This window comes from Ursus americanus, chromosome 35, assembly GCF_024610735.1.
Source record: "Ursus americanus isolate L20-20 chromosome 35, mUrsAme1.1.p, whole genome shotgun sequence".
NCBI classification, from domain to species: domain Eukaryota; kingdom Metazoa; phylum Chordata; class Mammalia; order Carnivora; family Ursidae; genus Ursus; species Ursus americanus.
The window spans coordinates 2364098-2386159 of NC_142161.1; the positions used below are offsets into that span (position 1 = coordinate 2364098).

A 22062-nucleotide genomic window follows, 5' to 3' on the forward strand; every position below is an offset into this window, starting at 1 on the left:
AAGCAAAAAGTTCAGATCTGCCGTCTCCCGCTCTGCTCTGTTCTGCAGCCCCTCGAGGGGGCGTGGCTTTTAACCACCCACACGTTCACACAGCGGCTCCCCTCCTTCTTCTGATTGGGCTCGAATTCCCCCAGTAAGCAGATTGACCTCTGACCTCGGACCTCAGCTTTCCTGTAGTCAGACTACTGGGGGAGACACGAACGTGTGCCCCCGTGTCTGGAATGGAAATCGAGGAACGTGACAAGAGCACCAGAAGCCCCAGGTAGAGTCATTGTTGCTACGAGCGGTCACCGAGCTGGGGCTTCGCACCGACCAAGCTGCGCTTCGACCTCCCCGCGCAGTGTCGTCTCAGCCGATCGGTCAGGAAACGTCTGGTCAGCGCCAAGGAGATAATGTGCCACTTGCGTTCTTAACGTTCCTCAAAGGAAGAGGAGGTCAGCGGCATGATAAGCCCCCCAGTTCTTCCCCCTAAAGGAAGGTGACCTTGCCTCAAACAATCCTTTCTTTTGCTAAGATGTCCTTGCCCCACAGCCCTGCCTATAGAAGCCTTCCCTTTTCTACAGCTCCTCTGAGCTCCTTTCCACCTGTTTGGTGGGATGCCGTCCCGTTCATGAAATCACTGGATAAAGGGAATTAATCTTGAAATTTGCTCAGTTGAATTTTTGTTCTATAATTTTGAATTTTGATGAGGGAGTAGGGCACTTGGTTCCTGGACCTGTTTTGAGAGCATAAGCAGCACTAAACTTAATTAGTTACATCATGAACTTGGCTTCACATTCTGTTTTGGTCCCAGCTGAAGCATGTTTTATGCACCTCTGAAGCCCTGTGCATGATTAATCATTAACTTTGCCCTTTTAACTCTATTTTTTGCACCTTAATGATAAGAATCTGATGGGAAACAGATGATAACATTTGTCTCAAAATTACCTGATGCATAAATTTTTAAAAAAGGTAGAAAAAAGAAAATTTGGACCTTTCAAAAGTAGTAAGTCATTTAAAATCTACTATAAATACCCTTATGTAAAATTACCATTGTCAATATGGTCTTAGTTATACTAGCTTTTCTATATTTTATATTTGTATTTTTGTGTAGAGTGGATCATATCATATACTATCCTATAACTTAGATTTCGATTTAATAATAAGCTCTAAGAATTTCCTGAACTGTAAAATTATTTGATAGCATCATATAGTGAACTTTGCGATTTCATTTGCTGGTGTTCCCCGTTTTACTTAGCCAATCCCTGAGAATTGCTTAAGTTTTCCTAACCTTAAGCTATTATAATATTCTTCTTTATTTCTAATAAAAAAAATTACCTGATGCCTCATGTCCCCAGTGCCACCTCCTTGTCTGGCAGAATGCATACCTCCCGACTGTTTCAAAGCCCCACCCCCCACCAAACCCCATCAAGGATTCAAGAAAGCCCTCACCCTCCTCTCCTGTGTTCACCTCCTTCCCAAAACATATGTCAGCTGTTCCTAGTCTTAACAGGACAAAGCAACTTTGGGAATGATCTGCTCCCTATTTGTCGGACCGCCCTTCTGATGATAAAAAAGCTTTCTTTGCTTTCAAACCAGTGTCCACACATTGGCTCACTGCACATGGGGGCACAGACAAGTTTGAGTTCGGTACCAATGGATGACATAGGACATTCTACTAGCTGGTAAAACCAGGATTCTTCAAGGTGTGTTGGGAAGGATTCAATAATTAGAAAGTGCACGGTGCCCGGGTGGCTCAGTCAGTTAGCATCTGACTCTTCATCTCAGATCAGAATTGATTTCAGGTCTCTGAGTTCAGTCCTCACTTAAAAATAATCATCTAATAATTAGAAAATGCATGGGGCGCCTGGGTAGCGCAGTCGTTAAGCGTCTGCCTTTGGCTCAGGGCGTGATCCCGGCGTTCTGGGATCGAGCCCCATATCGGGCTCCTCCACTGGGAGCCTGCTTCTTCCTCTCCCACTCCCCCTGCTTGTGTTCCCTCTCTCACTGGCTGTCTCTGTCTAATAAAGAAATAAATAAATCTTAAAAAAAAAAAAAAGAAAATGCAGAGTGTTCACAAAAGCAGATGGGATAGGAAATTTCTCAATACAGGGCAAATAGCAAAGAGAGCTTAGCAAGCTCTCTCTCCATATGCCCTCTCACACCCACTCATCATCCAGAGTATGGACACGAATTTAGGGTCGCTTTGACTTAGAAATCAGTGTAAGCGTATTTATAGAGGTCGTATGATTTTGATTCTTTAATATCTTACGGAAATGTCTGTCTTTGAATAAGACCTTTGAATAATATCTTTGTTCAGGATCATGCCGACTCCTCTGATACGGGCTATACCATGTGACCACTAATATCGGAAATTCTGCCAGTCTATCTCTACTTTACTATAAATTACTTTGAGACCACCCGTCCGAGTTGGTAAAATGAGTTCTGACCAGTTTTACCTCTATTTTTGGTAGTTACATGCATATATCTGGTGTTTATATTTTAGCCACTAGACCCAAGGCCATACAATTCTGTGATAATTTGATAAAACCTGTTGACCAGCTGTCCAAGATGGAAGCAGAACAAGATGCATTCAAACAATTTCAGTAGGTTCATGAACGTCTTGAAGCCCTCAGGTTAGAAGCAACTGTTCTAGAAAGCTTGCTCCCCTTGAGTGCATGGACACTGGCTTTTTCATCCTTATATCACTATTGCTTAGCACAGCATTTACCACACAGGAGACATTCTACGAGTGTTGTTGAATAAGTGAATACTTGAACGAACGAATGAACGAAGACGAGAAAAAATGTAACCATACAAAGTAGGGCTGGTAAGTACCAAAAGTGTGGTATGAAGCAATTAGGAGGGAGGGATCACCATGAGCTGGAATCTAGAGGCTTCTTGATACCTGGACTGAACTGGGAGGTAAAGGCTGGGCGGACTCTCACCAAGTAACAGCAAGTAAGAAGGAGGTTTGTGTGGTTGGAAGGTGTATGGTGTGTTCCTGGAGCTGTCAGTGGCTAGGTATGGCTGCTATGAAGAGACCAAGTGGCGTGAGTGAGAGGAAACAAGGCTGGACATGTGGGCAGAGGTCAGGCTGTGGAGACTGCGGCATTGCTGTGCTACTATGTGGGAAACAAAGGCAGAAGGAAATGCAGATAAAAGTAACTCTCCTTATAACCTGCAGCCCATGGACAGATGCTTGAGATTAGGCAGATTATAACACTCCTCCAGGATCCCGTAAAGATTTCCTTCTTTAACACAGGAAAGTCCTTTTGGAAATTCCCTCATCTTCACTTCTCCCAATACCCAAATCTCCCAACACCCCCAAATATAAAATCACTTGCTCCTCACGATCCCGGGGCAGCAGGCGGCAAAGGCAGCTCCTTTTTCTGCCCACGGGGCCTGTCCCCGTGCTTTAATAAAACCGCCATTTTGCACAGAAGACCTCTCGAGAATTCTTTCTTGGCCATCAGCTCTGGACCAACCTCACCAATATTCAAACAAACTGCGTCAGTAGAGAAGGTGGGTGTTTCCGTAGGACAGGCACCTTGTATGCATGGCGGATCCCAACGTTGGGACGGCAAGACCACCGTGGTGACCAGAAGGGTCCATGTGGCAAATAGTTCATCCATGAAGACCTCTTGGTTGCAAGCACCACAGACCAATTTGAGCTACCTTATGGGGATTACTTTTTAAATGCTGGTAGGAACGGGTAGGGATTTTCTAGAAGAATCTGGGAGAAATTACATTATAAAAAAATCATGAAAGGGGCGCCTGAGTGGCTCAGTCGGTGAAGCGTCTGCCTTCGGCTCAGGTCATGGTCCCAGGGTCCTGGGATCGAGCCCCGCATCGGGCTCCTGCTCAGCAGAAGCCTGCTTATCCCTCTTCCTCTGCTTGTCACTCTCCCTGCTTGTTCTCTCTCTGCGTGTCAAATAAATAAAATAAAATCTTAAAAATAAAATCATGAAGGATCAGTCTTTGGAAATAACTGGATCTTCGGCTGAGCTGAAGACCAGGGCCTATTGGGCATGAAACCACTTTAGCTTTTTTTTCCCCCCTTAAACCCTTGAGATGTAGCAATTGGTTGGAATTTGGAGCCAACAGCCAAGAAAGAATTCTTGAGACGTCTTTGGTGCAAAAAGGTGGTTTTATGAAAGCAGGGGGACAGGACCTGTGGGCAGAAAGAGCTGCACTGGGGTCATGAGGTGTGGCCCATGATATACCTTCAAACTGGGAGGGGGTTAAGGATAGGGTGTGTCTCTATGGAATTTTTGAAGGAAGGTTTCCAGAACCTTGAGGGGGCTAGCTATTGCTAGGAGAAGGTCATGCATTACTCTCAAGTAAGACCTTAGTCATGAGACCCTTCACATGTATAAGAGTGGGCATTATGATTGGGGATCATTGCGATCATATATCTTGGGGATTAGAGATAAAAGAAGTCTCCAAAGGAATTTTTATATGTATAATAGACTTACAGGATCCTGGGTTTCAGGCTAAGTTTGCCTTTTGCTCTTAGCAAAGTATTAACATCGAGGCAGCTGAGTTCCTAGAGGAATGTCACTCTGCCTCTTTCAAAGTCTTATCGGTGGGCTGGAGGTAGTAGGGGAATTTAATTCTTCTATTGACTTTGTTTCCCACCTCATAGATGTGTTTGCCAACCTGGAAGTTTCCTGAACCCAATACTTTGGGGAATTTTATAGTGGCTACCTCACATAGGCAGGATCAATTATTACCTCCATATCCAGCCCCTCTCCCCTCCCTCGAGGAGGGGGGTGAGGCTGAAATTGCCAAGCTTTTCATCTTGGCTACATCCTTTGGTGATCGGCCCCATCCAGGGACCACTCAGGAGGCTGCCAAGAGTTGCTTTCTTAGAACAAAAGATATTCTCAGCGCTCTTATCACTTAGGAATTTACAAGGGTTGCAGGCACCCTGTGCCAGGAATCAGAGGCAGAAATCAACGTATATTTTCTACTCTATCACAGGAATCCAGTCATTGATTTTTTTTTTAAGCTCCCAGGTGAATTTCATATGCAACCAGAGTTGAGAGCTGCTGGAACATCTGCTCAATTTCTTTCTAAGCTTTGCTACATTCGGATCATTCTGTGGCGACCGTCAGGTCACTGACGCTAACTTAGGGATATACCGAAATGATTATCCGATTTAGTCAATTATCTTGACTCTCCCACGATACATGATTGCACGCAGCAAATAGCGCACAGCTGACCAAGACCACCCTGGTCTGGTCCGTTAGTTTAGAACAAACACCTCTGGGCAGAAAAGATTTTCCCCAAGTTATCCTCATGCTTACTCCCTCCCACAATTTCTTTAAGGTAGGAGTTCCCTAATGTATAAATAACCGTAGTTGAGCAATGGTTGAGTAAGAGTGAGTAACTGAGAGGTTGGATGAAAGGCAAGTCAGCCTTTTACTAGGTTACCTTCTCCAAGAATGTCCTGAACGTCCAGGTAATGTGTAGAGAGTAGAGAAGGCCATCGGGATCACTGATCAGCTCGACGCTGCCATCAGAAGACCCCTTTCCCTGAGGATGGTGCCACCCCTACACGGGTCACACCGCACGTGCACACGGACGCTTGTGTCCGCTGCCCCCGGACCGGGCTTGAATGCTTTGAAACTATGCGATGTAAATGCCGCGCTGCTCAACGATGAACACTACCGAAAGCCGCTCTAGACGGGAGGACTCAAGTCCCACCAGAGAAGTTCCCCTACTGGGTACCCGCTTCCTCAGTGCCGAGTGGTCCTGGCCTTCGTATGTCCTCCCACGGGGAGGGGCCTTGAGTGCTCAGCAGCCTTGGAATCCGCGCTCCTGGAACCTGACACTTCATATTTCTGTCTTTGTTTCTAAGACATGACACACATATGTGGCATAAAGGAACGTGAGTCCCATCAGCACACCTGTTCAAGGAATGGTTTGGTTTGGAAAGACCCATGTGCAGTGCAGATAACTGACACACTCAGAACTACTTTAGTAGGTGGCCTTTCTGATAGGAATTATGTTTGGCTGCTACTCGAAGACAGATCGGCCTACAGAGCACTTTGACTTCCGCTGGCCTGCTAACCCCACGAGTCTAGAAGTTGAGAAGGGAAAGGTATGAAGGATTAGCCAACTATGCCACCCCCAAATATGCCTTTTTGGCAAAAGAATTCTGTTAAGCTGTTTATTGTGAGGAAATGCAGACCAGGAGAAGTTCTGAAAGCAGAGGAGAGGTTACCCTTCTGTAGGGGAAATTTACATCCGAAACGGGGCCTGTGCACGGAAGTGAGCCATTATGGGGTCACTTTCATCTGAGAGAGTCATCTGCATGGCAGGGCGAATTTCCTTTCTGAAATTTCCTTCTCTTAGTTTCCTCTGAATTGCCTTCCCCCCTTTTAAAGCCCTACTGCGTATCCTTTCCTTTTCCCAGGATGGTCCATAAGCCTCAGTTGGTTAGCTGCTATTTACTCTCATACTTTTGTGGGGCTCCTGTAGGTATGTACACAATTAGAATAGTTTTTTTTCTATTAAGCTGCATTTTTATTAAGCGCATGTGGGTCTTGAGCCAAGACCTAGAATGGTAGAGCAAAGATTATTTTTCCTTACCTATACCTAGTACCTAAATTCTTAATCCCAGCCAAATTATTATTATTATTATTTTTAAGATTTTATTTATTTAAGAGAGACAGATAGAGCACATGCAAGAGCGGATGGGTGGGGAAGGGCAAAGGTAGAGAAAAAGCTGGTTCTCCTCTGAGCAGGGAGCTCCATTGTCCTGGAACCCAGGACCCCAAATTCATGACCTAAGCTAAAGGCAGAGGCTTAACAGCTTAACCCACTAAGATACCCAGGTGTCCCCCAGCCAAATTCTTCATCTCTGTCCTTCAGGGTCTAAATCCACTATCTGTTTCAAAACACCACTACTTCTGAGATATTTCAGTATTTAGGTAAGGCAGGAATGTTTTAATCCCCTAGTGCTTTTTTCCCCCCCTTGGTCTATGCTTTCTCTTCATCCACTCCAACAGATGATGGGAGAATTGACTTTAAACTAGAGTAGGTTATTATCTCTACTTCTACTTATATTTAAAACATTATCTGGGGGCACCTGGGTGGCTCAGTCTATTAAGCATCTACCTTCTGCTCAGGTCACGATCTTAGGGTCCTGGGACCTAGACCAGCTTTGGGCTCTCTGATCAGTGGGGAGCCTGCTTCTCCCTCTCCCTCTGCCTATCACTCTGCCTGCTTATGCTCTTGCTCTCTCTCTGTCAAATAAACGAGTGAAATCTTGAAAAAAAACAAAAATGTTATCTGATGAAATACAAAAACCATAGTAGAGATGTAGGAGGCATCGGTTGTCAGGGTTAGAACCCGTGTGTGAAAGTACTCCAACACTCCATGAGCTCTCCGTGCCACCGCCAAATAAACATAGACCATGGTTTCAAGGGAGACATGTCGAAGCCAAGAGTGAGTTTGAAGGACTGATGAACTCTCTTGCTCCAAAGTCCCAGGGACACAGGGGTGGGGGAAGTGGCAGAAGCCTTGGATTGAGGAGTAACTTCAAAAGTCACTTAGGGTCCTGAGAATGCTGGCAAATGCAATCAAGATGGCCCCAGGCCGGCAATGACGTGAAAGGGAGCCCAAACACACACACTCAAGGTCATTACGATGCAGCAGAAAGTGATTTTATTGCTGTGAACACAAATGTAACAAAGCTGGCAGAAGTTCCAAGATTAACAATATGGGGCCTGGGTCTTTCTTTGCCTCTTCCGTATTGCCTTACATCAAAACACAAGAGCTCCAAAGCAGAAAAGAATCCTATTTGGTTTTGTTCCCAACTCTGGTCTTGCATCTTGGCCCTGTAATTCTCGCACTCCCCTCCTTCTTTCTTCTATGGGAATCACAGGAATTAACGAAGGACAAAAAGCAGAAGAGATCATAGGAGAACCTGCACCAAGTGAGAGAGGAAGTAACGGAAACCTTAGTCTAATCTAAGTGGACAGGAACCAGAGGATAGGGAGGGTCCCCCGGCTGAGGAGGGTTGCAGGCAACAGTGTAGAACTGGTTCTGGGGAGTGGTGCTGTAGCGGCAGTTGGGGAATCTCCCTCCAGTGAGATTGCAGAAGGTCATGCCGATACGATTTGCACTCCGGTGGCAGTTATTCTGACCATTCTTGCAGGGCCTGGTGGGCAAACTACAGGTAGCAACCACGTTCTGGAAGGAGGTGTGCAAAAAGGTGTTTTGAGGTTTACAGCGCTGAGTATAATTATTGACACGACGCATTGCATTGTTGCATTGGACAGGACCTCCACTTATATGCTGAATTTGAAACCATTGAGCCCTGGTGGGGGGTTGAGCCCAAGCACCAAGTGGATGCACCGGCCCCCATGATCCCAGCAGCAACAGGAGGAGAGGAAAGGGTCCCAGAAGATCCAGCATCATCTCGTCTGTGGCAGGAAGAGGGAAGAAAATGAGAGAAGGACAGTAGTAGAAGCCATAAGAGCAAAATTATTACCCACAACCATTTAGACCTTTAGTGTGCCTTTTAAGATTTCATTGGTCCTTTTTTTGTTTTTTAAACCATCTTCTTTCTGACTTGAGTCTCACAATTCTCTGAAGGACCCGAAGCCCAGGGAGGAGGAATGTGAGGTGAGATGACTGTTCCTCCGACTGGCAGATCCCATTCTTCTCTTTGTCCTGTACTTACTGGTCCAGAACCTTGTCTCTTCCCTCCTCCCTCCGGGAATATTTCTCCCCTGTCTATTTGACCTGGACCTTCTGGCCATCTTCACAGCTCTACCCTCCCCAGCCCCCAGGCTTCTGCTCTTACCAGGTCTCCGTGCTGGGGCTCCCGCTGAGAACAGAGGCAGTGGTGAGTGCCAGGCTCAGAGGCTTTGGTCTGCTGTTCCTCTGCCAGGTAGGCCAGCGCCGCGTGCATGCAGCAGGGAAGGGTTCCGAGCCCCAGGACAGAGGACAGGGAGCCTAGTGCTTGGAAGATGCACTGCTCGTGCCCGGTGTGGATGAGACCCACGCTCTCCAATCACTGTTTAAAGCCAGTGTCCCTGCAGACACAGGAAGAGCAACCCTACTTATAGACGTAAGTTTTGAGGAAGTGATGACTTCCTGATATGGGTGGAGAACTTCCTTCCTGGTCTGAAGCTTCAGTGTGTTGGAGCTCTATGATTTCAGTTCTTCAGGAGAGGACACACCATGTATATTTGATAAAATAGTCACGTACCTGGTAATGTTGTGAGTTGCAACAGCAGACTTGAGTGAATTACTCATTCATGTGCACGTTTCTTGGGCCAGATACGGGGCTTCTCAGCTTCAGAAGCTCATGATCTAATGACAGAGACGGTCGGATAAATAGACAAATACATTGCATATTAATAACTGCGAACAGCTCTCTGGCTGTGGTGGAGGAGACCCCAGGGGCTGTGAGGCGCTGGGAGAGAGAAGGCCACACACCTGAACTGAGGTTTGAGGATTAATGAGAAGTTAGGCGAAGAGGATGGTAAGGTCACCCCAAAGAGGGAGCTGCGTGTGACGAGGAAGCCAGATGCTTGGTTCCTGGACCCGTTTTGAAAGCAAACTATACCTGTATTAGTTGCATTAGGTACTTAGGTCTAGGCTGTGTTGTTCCTTACTTAATTATGTTTTATATACTCATTCTTTCTTTGTAATATTTATTTACTTGAGAGAGAGAAAGAGAAATGGAGATCACAGGTGGATGGGGGAGTAAAGGGAGAGAATATCCAGGTAGACTCCCCACAGATCGTGTAGTCTGGTTAGGGCTCAGTCTTACCGCCCATGAGATCAGGACCTGAAGTGAAATCAAGAGTCAGAAGCTCGACTGACTGAGTCACCCAGGTGCCCTTGTTTGGCATACCTCTAAACCTCATGCACGATCAGTCACTAATTTTGCCTTTACTCCTACTCCGAGTCTACCCACTGACTGTAGAAACATAACAGGGATCAGACAGTAACATCTGCCTTGATGTATCTGATCCCAGGTCCCACATGGCGCCTTATTGTCCGCAGGAATGCTCACCTCCACATTGCTTCAAAGACTCCCCAAGGAGGTTCAAGAAACCCCTTTTCTTCCTCTCATGTGTATAAGTGGTCCCTGAGCTCACAGGCAAGGCAGCTTTGGGAATGTTCCCCTGCTTTCTCCGTGGGCTGCCCTCTTGACTATAAAGCTGTCTTTGCTTTAAATCCAGTGTCTTAGAATTCGGCTTACTGCACACTGGGTGCATGGACAAGTTGGAATCTGGTAACAAAGAGACCCAGAGGCGTGAAGGAGAAGGGCCAGTTTAGGTATTTGCTTCTTCAATCTGTTCTTACTCTTCCATTGGTGCTATAAATCCCTTATTTGGAAACTTACTGTCTCCTGGAGGGCTCACAGAAAAGTCTCCTACAGGGACTCCCTGCCTCTAGCCTCTTTTCCTTCCAATCTGTTCTACGTATCACTTCCAGATTAGTACTCTTGAGCATAAGTAGAATAGTGGAACACTCTCGCTTTTAAGGTCTTCAATTATCTACAGGATACAAATGATGTCTTTTTTGGAGCAAAATTGCAAGATACGATGTTAATATAAAAAATTCAATTGTTTTCTTATATACCATCAATAAGCAATTGAAATCTTAAAAAAAATTACATTACCACCAAAGAAAAATGAGGTATCTACATGTGAAACTACTCAAGTATAAGGAAGATCAATATGAGGAAAGCTACAAATCTGTGATGAAAGGAATCAATGAAAGTCTAAATAAATGAGATATTCCTTGTTCACAGTGAAGGGAACTTGACATAGTCTGGTTTGTCTTTTTGACATAAAAATCATTTCACACCAAAGGCAGATAGGAATCAGTAACTGCAGAAAAGGCTCTCCCTTGTTTGCCTAAAGGCAGGGAATAAGTTCTTTTCCTGGAGACAAACTCTTACCAGCCAGAGGTGGGACCAGAGGAATCTGCAAACAAACCTCATTATACTAACCCTTTTCATCTATCAAACAAGAAGTTCTAACAATTGTAAATATTTTTGCCCCTATCTTGGGAGCAGCCAATTATATAAACCAATTAATAACAAATGTAAAGGACACACTGATAATAATACAATAATAATATTATTATTGGAATTTACAGCCCAGGCACAGCAATGGACAGATTATCTATGTAAAAGAGCACCAACAAGGAAATAAGGGCTTTGAACGACACAGTGAACCAGATGGACTTCACAGATATATTCAGAGCATTTCATTCTAAAGTCACAGAACACACATTCTTCTCGAGTCCAATGGAAACTTCTCTAGAATAGATCACATGCTGCTTCACTAATCAGGTCTCAACTGGTACCAAAAGATTGAGATTGTTCCTTTCTGTTTTCAGAGCACGGTGCTTTCAAACCTGACCTCAATCACAAGAGAAAATTAGGAAGGAACTCAAATACATAGAGCTTAAGGAGCATCCTATGAAAGAATGAATGGGTCAACAAGGAAATTAATGAAGAATCATTTTAAAAATTCATAGAAACCTGTGAAAATGAAAGCACAAGTCAGTCTTTGAGATGCAGAAAAGGCAGTCATAAGAGGGAAGTAGATAGCAATACAAGTCTTTCTCCAGAAACTAGAAAAGTCTCAAATACACAATCTAACCTTACACTTAAAGGAGCTTGAGAAAGAACAGCAAATAAACCATAAATCCAGCAGGAGAAGAGAAATAATCAAGATTAGAGCAGAAATCAATGAAACAGAAATCAAAAGAATAGTAGAACAGATCAATGAAACTAAGAGCTGGTTCTTTGAAAGAATTAATAAGATCAATAAACCCCTAGCCAGACTTATCATAAAAAAAAGAGAAAGGACCCAAATTAATAAAATCATGAATGAAAGAGGAGAGATCATAACCAACATCAAAGAAATACAAACAGTTCTAAGAACATATTATGAGCAACTATATGCCAACAAATTAGATAATCTGGAAGAAAAGGATGCATTCCTAGAGACATATAAACTACCAAAACTGAAACAGGAAGAAATAGAAACCCCGAACCGACCCATAACTGACAAGGAAATTGAAGCAGTAATTAAAATTCTCCCACCAAGCAACAGTCCAGGACCAGATGGCTTCCCAGTGGAATTCTACCAAACACTTAAGAATGAATACTGGGGCGCCTGGATGGCTCAGTCAGTTTAGCATCTGTCTTTGGCTCAGATCATGATCCCAGAGTCCCAGGATCCATCCCCAAGTTGGGCTCCCTGCTCAGTGGGGGGTCTGCTTCTCCCTCTCCTTCTGCCCCTCCCCCAGCTCGTGCTCCTGTGCTCTCTCTCGCTCACTCTCTCTCTCTGTGTATCATTTGCTCTCTCTCTCAAATAAATAAATAAAATCTTAAAAAAATAAAGAAGAATTAATACCTATTTTTCTGAAGCTGTTTCAAAAAATTGAAATGGAAGGAAAACTTCCAAACTCCTATGAGACTAGCATTACCTTGATCTCCAAACCAGTTAAAGACCCCACTGTAAAGGAGAATAACAGACCAATATCCCTGATGAACATGGATGCAAAAATTCTCACCACCATACTAGCCAATAGGACCCAACAGTACATTAAAAGGATTATTCACCATGACCAAGTGGGATTTATTCCTGGGCTGCAAGGGTGGTTCAACATCCACAAATCAATCAATGTCATACACCTTTTTTTTAATTAAAAAAAGGACAAAAGCCATATGATCCTTTCAATAGATGCAGAAAAAGCATTTGACAAAATACAGCATCCTTTCTTGATTAAAACTCTCCACAGTGTAGGGATAGAGGGAACATACTTCAATATCATAAAAGCCATTTATGGGGGCGCCTGGGTGGCACAGCGGTTGGGCGTCTGCCTTAGGCTCAGGGCGTGATCCTGGCGTTATGGGATCGAGCCCCACATCGGGCTCCTCCACTGGGAGCCTGCTTCTTCCTCTCCCACTCCCCCTGCTTGTGTTCCCTCTCTCGCTGGCTGTCTCTCTGTCAAATAAATAAATAAAATCTTTAAAAAATAAAAATAAAAAAAATAAAAGCCATTTATGAAAAGCCCACAACAAATATCATTCTCAATGGGGAAAACCTGAGAGCTTTTCCCCCAAGGTCAGGAGCATGGCAGGGACGTCCACTATCACCACTGTTGTTCAACATAGTACTAGAAATCCTAGGCTCAGCAATCAGACAACAAAAAGAAATAAAAGGCATCCAAATCAGCAAAGAAGAAGTCAAATTTTTACTCTTCATAGATGACATGATACTCTGTGGAAAACCCCAAAGACAGCACCAAAATTTGCTAGAACTCATACAGGAATTCAGCAACGTGGCAGGATATAAAATCGATGCACAAAAGCCAGTTGCATTTCCATTCGCTAGCAATGAGACAGAAGAAAGAAAAATTAAGGAATCGATCTCGTTCACAATTGCATAAGGAAACTATAAGTTACCTAAGAATATACCAAACCAAAGAGGTAAATAATCTGTACTCTGAAGACTATAGAACACTTATGAAAGAAATTGAGGAAGACACAAAGAAATGGAAAAACAGTCCATGTTCATGGATTGGAAGAACAAATATTGTTAAAATATCTATGCTACCCAAAGCAATCTACACATTCTATGTAATCTTTAACAAAATACCGTCAACATTTTTCACAAAGCTGGAACAAATAATTTTAAAATTAGTATGGAACCAGAAAAGACACTGAATAGCCAAAGGAATGTTGAAAAAGAAAACCAGGGGCACCTGGGTGACTCAGTTTGTTAAGTATCTGCCTTCGGCTCAGGTCACGATCCCAGAGTTCTGGAATGGAGCCCCACATCAGTCTTCCTGCTCAGCAGGGAGTCTGCTTCTCCCTCTCCTTCCCACCCCTCCCATTCTCTCTCTCTCTTTCTCAAATAAATAAATAAAATATTTAAGAAAAAATCAAGCCTGGTGGCATCACAATACCGGACTTCAAGCTATATTACAAAAGTTGTAATCAAGGCAGTATGGTACTGGCACAAAAACAGACCCAAAGATCAATGGAACAGGAGAGAAAACTCAGAGATGGACCCTCAACTCTATGGTCAATGAATCTTCGAGAAAGCAGAAAAGAATATCCAATGGAAAAAAGACAGTCTCTTCAACAAATGGTATTGGGAGAATTGGATAGCCACATGTAGAAGAATGAATACACAAAAATAAATACAAAATGTATGAAATACCTAAATGTGAGACAGGAAACCATCAAAATCCTAGAAGAGAACACAGGCAGCAACCTTTTTGACCTTGGCCGCAAAAACTTCTTGCTAGACACTTCTCCAAAGGCAAGGGAAACAAAGGCAAAAATGAACTATTGGAACTTCATCAAGATAAAAAAGCTTTTGCACAGCAAAGGAAACAGTGAACAAGGCTAAAAGACAACTGACAGAATGGGAGAAGATATTAGCAAATGTCTAATCAGCTAAAAGGCAGAATCTTTAAAGAACTTCTCAAACTCAACACTCCAAAACCAAATAATCCAGTCAAGAAATGAGCAGAAGACATGAACAGAATTTTCTCCAAAGAAGATACACAAATGGCAACAGACATATGAAAAACAGCTCTTTGGTATCAGGGAAATACAAATCAAAACCACAGTGAAATGTCACCTCACACTGGTCAGAATGGGTAAAATTAGCAAGTCAAGAAATAACAGATGTTGGCGAGGATACGGTGAAAGGGGAAACTGCTTACACTGTTGGTGGGAATGCAAACTAGTGTGCCCACTGTGGAAAGCAGTATGGAAGTTGCTCAAAAAGTTAAAAATAGACCTATTTATATGACCCAGCAATTGCACTATGAGGTATTTACCCAAAGGATGCAAACATAGTGACTCAAAGGGACACCTGCACCCCAATGTTTATAGCAGCAATGTCTACAATAGCCAAACCATGGAAAGCCCAATGTCCTTTGACAGATGAATGGACAAAGAAGAGGTGGTGTGTATATACAATGGTTTATTACTCAGTCATTAAAAAGAGTCATGCTATTTGCCACAGCATGTGGACGGAACTGGAGGGTATTATGTTAAGTGAAATAGGTCATTCGGAGAAAGACAATTATCATATGATTTCACTCATATGTAGAAGTTAAGGAAAAAACAGAGGATCATAGGGAAAGGGAGGAAAATAAAATAAGACGAAATTAGAGGGAGACAAACCGTGAGAGACTCTTAACTATGGGGGAAAAAACCTGAGGGTTGCTGGAAGAGAGGGGGATGGGGGATGTGGTAACTGGATGATGCGAGGGCACGTGATGTAATGAGCATGGGTGTTGTATGCAACTGATGAATCACTAAACTCTACCTCTGAAATTGATAAGACACTATATGTTCATTAATTGAATTTAAATTTTAAAAAATCCTAACCCTTTTCTCTCTAGTTACTTCTTCACCGCTACAACCCATAGATCAAACACCTTGATCTTGTGAATTCTTCACAAATGTGCTTTTCCTTGTCTAAGAGGTATAAAAGCTTCCTGCTCCGGTCACCTATTCAGGTGTTCATTCCGTTGTGAAAGACTCCCACGTACATGTAAAAATTTAATCAAATTTCTATGCTTTTCTCCTACATTTTCAGTTCAATGTTCAGACCCAGCCAGAGACCATGAGAGCCAAGGAAAAAGGTTTCCTCTCCTACAATGACATTATGCATTCGTCTAAAGCCCTCGAACTATATAATGCAACGAATTCATGCTAATTAAATGTGGACTTAAGTTAATAATAATCAATATTGGCTCATCAGTTCTAGAGAAAGTACAACACTAATGCAAGATGTTAATAACAGGAAAACCGTGGGTTGTGGGGGTAGGAGAGAAGGGAAGGGAGCAGCGTATGAGAATTGTCTATACTTTCTACTGAATTTTTCTATAAACCTAAAGCTGCTGTGAACGAATAAGCCTACTGATAAAAACAAAACAAAACAGGCAAAACAAAAACGAAAACAAGCTGTCTGTTTGCTAGCGCTCATCTATCCTATTCTACAGCCACAGATGTTAGGATATCCCCCTTCTCTCTGCAGTCCCACAGTCTGATACCACCCCAAGCCCACCAGCAGAGGAAAACAGTATCAGATTACCCCTGTGCCTAGGCAGGAGTTTCCGACCCTGGCCTCACATCAGAAGTGCCTAAGAAACTTTAAGAATGCCTAGATCCCAGGCCTCATGAAACAGAATCTTTGGGAACCACGCCGGGATTTGATGAGCTCCACGGTGAATCGCACACCCATTCCTAGTGGAGACCCATTTTTCTCAGCTGACACTGATTTTCACCCAGTCCCCAAGTTCTCAAGACTGGCCTCTGCCTGATTCCAGAAACCAAGTTTCCCCTTCGTCTTAATTCAGGCAGCTGAATGACTGTCTTGCTACCCCAAGTACCGTGCAAGACAGACTGGGGAGGACACACCTGGAGAGTCTCCCTCTCCTCCCTCTCTCTTAAATTATCCCAAATCTGACCAGTGTAGGGGAGGAAAATATCCATTCCTCCTACCCTTCTACATTCTCAGCTGGGCCCCCATAACAAAAGAACAGATTAACAAGAGAAAAGCACACACATTTATCTCACATAGGTTTGAGGTGACATGGGAGCCTTCCCAAGGACATGAAGCCCGAAAGAAGTGCTTAAACCTGAGTGTTTGTGTGCTAGGTTTGATGGAGGGTGGGAAGTGGTGGAAAGGTGTGATAGAACAAAGGGTATGAGCTAAGCGTAGTAAATGGGGAGAAACTTAGCAAGACGTTTGTTCACATGTCTCTCCATCTCTGGAGATAAGGGCGCTCCTTTCCTCTGGGTGTAGGAAACCCTCTCCCATGAGGGTTTTATGACCTGCTTCTGGAGAAGGTCAGAAGGGCCTTCCCGCACCTGTCATTACTCAGATTTCTTCAGCTGAAAAGATTCAAGTTGCCAAGTGGCCATATTCTGGGGTAGCATGTCCTGAACCCTGTCAGGCGCTCCCTGTGATGGGAATGGACCCTGGTGGCTGTCTTGGCCCTTGTTCCAGCCCTACAATCCTGAAGCGAGTTCAGGGCATTGATGTGTCCGTTGTGGGGTCTCTGTTGAAACATGCCTGTGTCTTCTCCACAGTCCTGCCTGGCTGGAAGGGGATGAGGGCGAAGGCCTGCTATTCGGGCTGTTCCTTTCTCTAGACTTTTTTTTTTTTTAAGATTTTATTTATTTATTTGACAGAGACAGCCAGCGAGAGAGGGAACACAAGCAGGGTTGTGGGAGAAGAAGAAGCAGGCTCCCAGCGGAAGAGCCTGATGTGGGGTGCGATCGCAGAACGCTGGGATCACGCCCTAAGCCGAAGGCAGACGCTTAACGACTGAGCCACTCAGGTGCCCCTTTTCTCTAGACTTTTATATGCTTGCTGATTGCAAAAGTAATGGTACCAAATGTTGTCACTGAAGTAACAGAAGTTTCGTATCCTTACCCAAACAGCAGTTATGACAACAACTATCAGCCATGTTGAGAGAACATTCCCTCTTTCCTGGTCGCTGAGGTCTTCTGTGTCAGGCATCTGACGAGTGAGTGGTCAGAACAGGGAGTCAGAGACGGATGCTACGTGATGAGCTCCACGTTCCTTTGTGAGGTTTCGTTTCATTGTTTCTGCAGAGCTACTGACCTGCCTGTCAAAATGGCTCCCAACCATTGGTCAATTCGAGCATGCAAAGTCTTTTTCTTTTTATCCAATTGCTCGGTCAGACTATATCTTATGACTTCCTTCTTCTTTCCACACCAGTCAAAAGAAACTCCAAATGTTTTCCTGTATGAGCAGTAAGTTTTCCATATCTGCGGAGGGGAAAACTGTCCAAGACCTGGAAATGGACCAGAGATTATAGTGCGTCCCTTCACTGGGGTGCTGGGGTTGTTTAGCAGATCCCCGGGGGACGGACAGACACTACAGAGGTGTATACCTTGGCTTGACTTGCAGGATACAAACGAAATTGTCCAAAACTGGTGATAACGCAGATGTATCTTGTTCACCGCAATGCAATTGAATTTGTCCAGCAGAGAATAGAAATTTCTATAAACCAAGATCACATTTGAACCATTTTTAACATGTTATCGATTTCTTCATTATTAATCAATGAGCCAAATAAAAGGGGTTTATTTATGAGTTTATTCAGTGACATGGGTTTATTTTTAAACTTTCACGATAGCCACGTTTACTTTTAGAAAAAATTCTATTTCCACACTTCACAGTTTTATGTGTGTTGTTTCTTTGCCCGGAATACTCTTTCTTTCTTTTTTTTTTTTTAAAGATTTTATTTATTTATTCGACAGAGATAGAGACAGCCAGTGAGAGAGGGAACACAAGCAGGGGGAGTGGGAGAGGAAGAAGCAGGCTCACAGGGAGGAGCCTGATGTGGGGCTCGATCCCATAACACCGGGATCACGCCCTGAGCCGAAGGCAGACGCTTAACCGCTGTGCCACCCAGGCGCCCCCGGAGTACTCTTTCTAACCTCGTCTGCTTGCTTACTTAGCCGTCTTTCCAGGCTGTCCTCAGATGTCCCCTCCTCTGAGCTGTCCCCTCTCTAGGCTCAGAGCTACTGTTTCAGCCTTCCTTTGTCCAGATCTTACTAGCTCCCGCTGCATTCTATTATAATTATTAAGTTACATTATCATTTTACAGAAGTGCACTTGAAGGGTAAATTCAGTTCGAAAACTTCAGATCTAGGGGCCTGGGTGGCACAGTCGGTGAAGCCACCAACTAACTCTTGGTTTCGGCTTTGGCATTGATCTCAGGGTTGTGAGATCGAGTCCTGAGTGGGACTCTGGGCTCAGCGTGGAGTCTGCTTGGAATTGTTCTTCCTCAGCCTCTGCCCCTGCTGCTCGTGCTCTCTCTCTCTCTCCCTCTAAAATAAAATTAAATCTTAAATAAACAGAAAACTTCAGATCTGCTGTCTCACTGCTCTGCTCCTTACTGCAGCTTCTCAAGACAGCGTGGCTTTTACTAGCACCACCTGCCCACAGTGGCTTCCCTCCTTCCTTCTAACTCGGTTAGTATTCCTCCGTTAAGCAAACCTAGGACCTAAACTCTTAATCCCACCCAAATTCTTTTTTCTTTTTTCAAGATTTTATTATTTACTTGAGAGAGACAGAGAGATGGAGCAGCGGGGAGGAGGAGGGGCAGAGGGAGAGGGAGAAGAAGTCTCCCCTCTGAGCAGGGAGCCTAAAGGGGCTTGAACCCAGGACCCAAGGTCAGTACTTGAGTCAAAGGCAGAGGCTTCCCCCTTAACCAATGAGCCATCCAGGTGCCCCCCAACCAGATATTTCTTCCCTGTCATTCCGTGTCTGAATCCACTACCTGTTCCGAAACACCATTACTTCTATAATAGTGCAGTATTTACGCAAGGCAGGAATGTTTTTAGTTCTCCAGTGCTTTTTTTCTTCCTGATCTATACCTTCTCTTCCTGCATTCCCATAGATCATGGGAGAACTGATTCTAAGGTGCAGTGGATTATTATCCCTACTATTACTTATATTTAAAACATTATCTGATGAAATACGGAATCCAGCAGTAAAGATGTAGGAGGCATCGGTTGTCAGCGTTAGAACCCGTGTGTGAATGTACTATGCACACTCTGTGAGCTCTCCGTGCCACCGCCAAATAAACATAGACCATTTTTTCAAGGGAAATATGTGAAAACCTTGAGCAGAGTTTGAAGGGATGAAGAACATTCTTGCTGCAGCATCCCAAGGACACAGGGGTGGGGGAAGTGTCAGAAGCCTTGGATTGAGGAATAACCTCAAAGGTCACCTAGGGCCCAAATAGTTCCCCTGAGAATGTTCGCAAATGCAATGTAGATGGCCCCAGGCCGGCAACGATGTGAAAGGGAGCCCAAACACACACACTCAAAGTCATTACGGTGCAGCAGAAAGTGATTTTATTGCTGTGAACACAATGCAACAAAGCTTGGCAGAAGTTCCAAGGTTAAAATATGGGGTCTGGGTCTTTCTTTGCCCTTTTCCCTTCCTTTAAAAGACACAGAGCTCCAAAGCAGAAAAGAATCCTATTAGTTTTTGTCCCCAGCTCTGGTCTGACATCTTGGGACTCTAATTCTCCCACTCCCCTCCTTTCTTCTATGGGAACCACAGAAATTAACAAAGGAAAAGAAAAGGCAGAAGAGATCATGAGAGAATCTGCAGTGAGAGAGAAGGAACATAAAGGAAACTTCATTCTTAGTCTAACTCTACAGGAAACAGACAATTGGCATCGAAGCCTGGCTGACGAGGGTCACAGGCAACACTGTAGAACCCCTGCCGGGGAATAGTTCTGTAGCTACAGTTGGGATACCTCCCTCCAGTGTGATAGCAGTAAGTCATGTTAATACGGTTTGCACTCAGGTGGCAGTTATTCTGACCATTCTTGCAGGGCCTGGTGGGCCAACCACAGGTATCAGCCACATTTCGGAAGATGTCGTGCAGGAAAGTGTTTTGACGCATACAAGTCCGATTAGAAAGATTGACAAGACGCATTGCATTGTTGCATTGGAGAGGACCCGCTCTTAGATGCCGAAGTATAAATGTTTGAACACTGGCAGAGGGGTGACCCCAGTGACACAGTGGATGCACTGGCCCCCATGATCCCAGCAGCAACAGGAGGAGAGGAAAGGGTCCCAGAAGATGCAGCATCATGTCTTCTGTGCAGGAACAGGGAAAAAAATGAGAGAAGGGCCGTAGAAGCCATAAGAGCAAAATTATTATCTACAACCATTTAGACTTTTAGTGTATCTTTTAAGATTTCATTGGTCCTTTTCTGGTTTTTTGAATCATCTTCTTTCTACTTGAGTCTCACAATTCTCTGAAGGACCTGGAGCCCAGGGAGGAGGAATGTGAGGTAAGATGACTGTTCCTCTGACTGGCAAGTCCCATTCTTCTCTTTGTCCTGTACTTACTGGCCCAGAAACTTGTCTCTTCCCTCCTCCCTCCTGCAATATTTCTCCCCCATCTATTTGACCTGGACCTTCTGGCCATCTTCACGGCTCTACCCTCCCCAGCCCCCAGGCTTCTGCTCTTACCAGGTCTCCTGCTAGGGCTCCCGCTGAGAACAGAGGCAGTGGTGAGTGCCAGGCTCAGAGGCTTTGGTCTGCTGTTCCTCTGCCAGATAGGCCAGCGCCGCGTGCGGTGCGTGCAGCAGGGAAGGGTTCCAAGCCCCAGGACAGAGGACAGGGAACCTAGTGCTTGGAAGATGCACTGCTCGTGCCTGGTGTGGATGAGACCCACGCTCTCCAACTCACTGTTTAAAGCCAGTGTTCCTGCAGACACAGGAAGATCAAGTCTACTTATAGGCACAAAGAAGAAGTGATAACTTCCTCAAAGAAGTTGTGAGGAAATTATGACTTCCTGATACCCATTGAGTGCTTCCTTCCCTCAGGCTTTAGTGTTTCACGCTCCATGATTTCAGTTCTTTAGGAGAAAACACACCACAAACGCACAAGGCTCCTCCAGTCCAGCTGCCAGTTGCAAGTCCAGCTTGTCCCCTGCGCTTCTGACTGCCTGGCTATGAATCTGACCTTCCGCCAACTCCCTTGCTCGCTCCATTACTTTGCTGGAGTGGCGCACAGAACTCAAGGAAACACTGATGGTTGACCAGTTTCCTACGGATATGATAAAGGAGACAGAGGAAGAGCCAGATAAGGAGCTCCCTAGGGTAAGGGGGTAGGCAAACTAGTGAAGGACTGTCTTTTTCATGGTGTTGGGGTGCATCACCCTCCACGTAGATGACGTGGGAAAGATGTTAGCGTTTGAAACTGACGGCCAGGAAAGAAATCTTGACACATGTTTGGTGCAAAAAGGTGGTTTTATGAAAGCAGGGACAGGACCCGTGGGTAGAAAGAGCTGCACTGGGGTCCTGAGGAGTGGCCATGACCTACTTTCAAGTTGAGAGGGGGTTAGGGAGAGGGGAAGTCTCTAAGGAACTTTGGAAGGAAAGTTTCCAGGACCTTGAGGGGACTCGCTAGTGTTAGGAAAAGGTCATTTATTCCTGTCTAAACGAACCCTAGTCACGAGACCCTTCCGATGTACACCGGTGGGCCATATGCCTGGGGGA

The 22062-nt window shown here is 44.6% G+C and overlaps 1 protein-coding gene across 2 annotated transcripts in view; it reads right to left on the minus strand.

Annotated features, from left to right (window-relative positions):
- Positions 1-7633: 7633 nt before the first annotated feature.
- The window catches only part of LOC123783922 (ribonuclease K3-like), a 29901-nt gene continuing 15472 nt past the window's right edge, over positions 7634-22062 (minus strand). The window contains exons 2-3 of one of the 2 annotated variants that reach the window (XM_087859081.1): positions 8801-9032; positions 7634-8417 (exon numbers count right to left, since the gene is read on the minus strand). In XM_087859081.1, coding sequence (XP_087715207.1) covers positions 7957-8412 — 456 coding nt within the window. In that variant the 5' untranslated portion in view covers positions 8413-8417; positions 8801-9032 and the 3' untranslated portion in view covers positions 7634-7956. The remainder of the gene's footprint in view (positions 8418-8800; positions 9033-22062) is intronic. The other variant, XM_087859082.1, reaches the window with a different exon arrangement.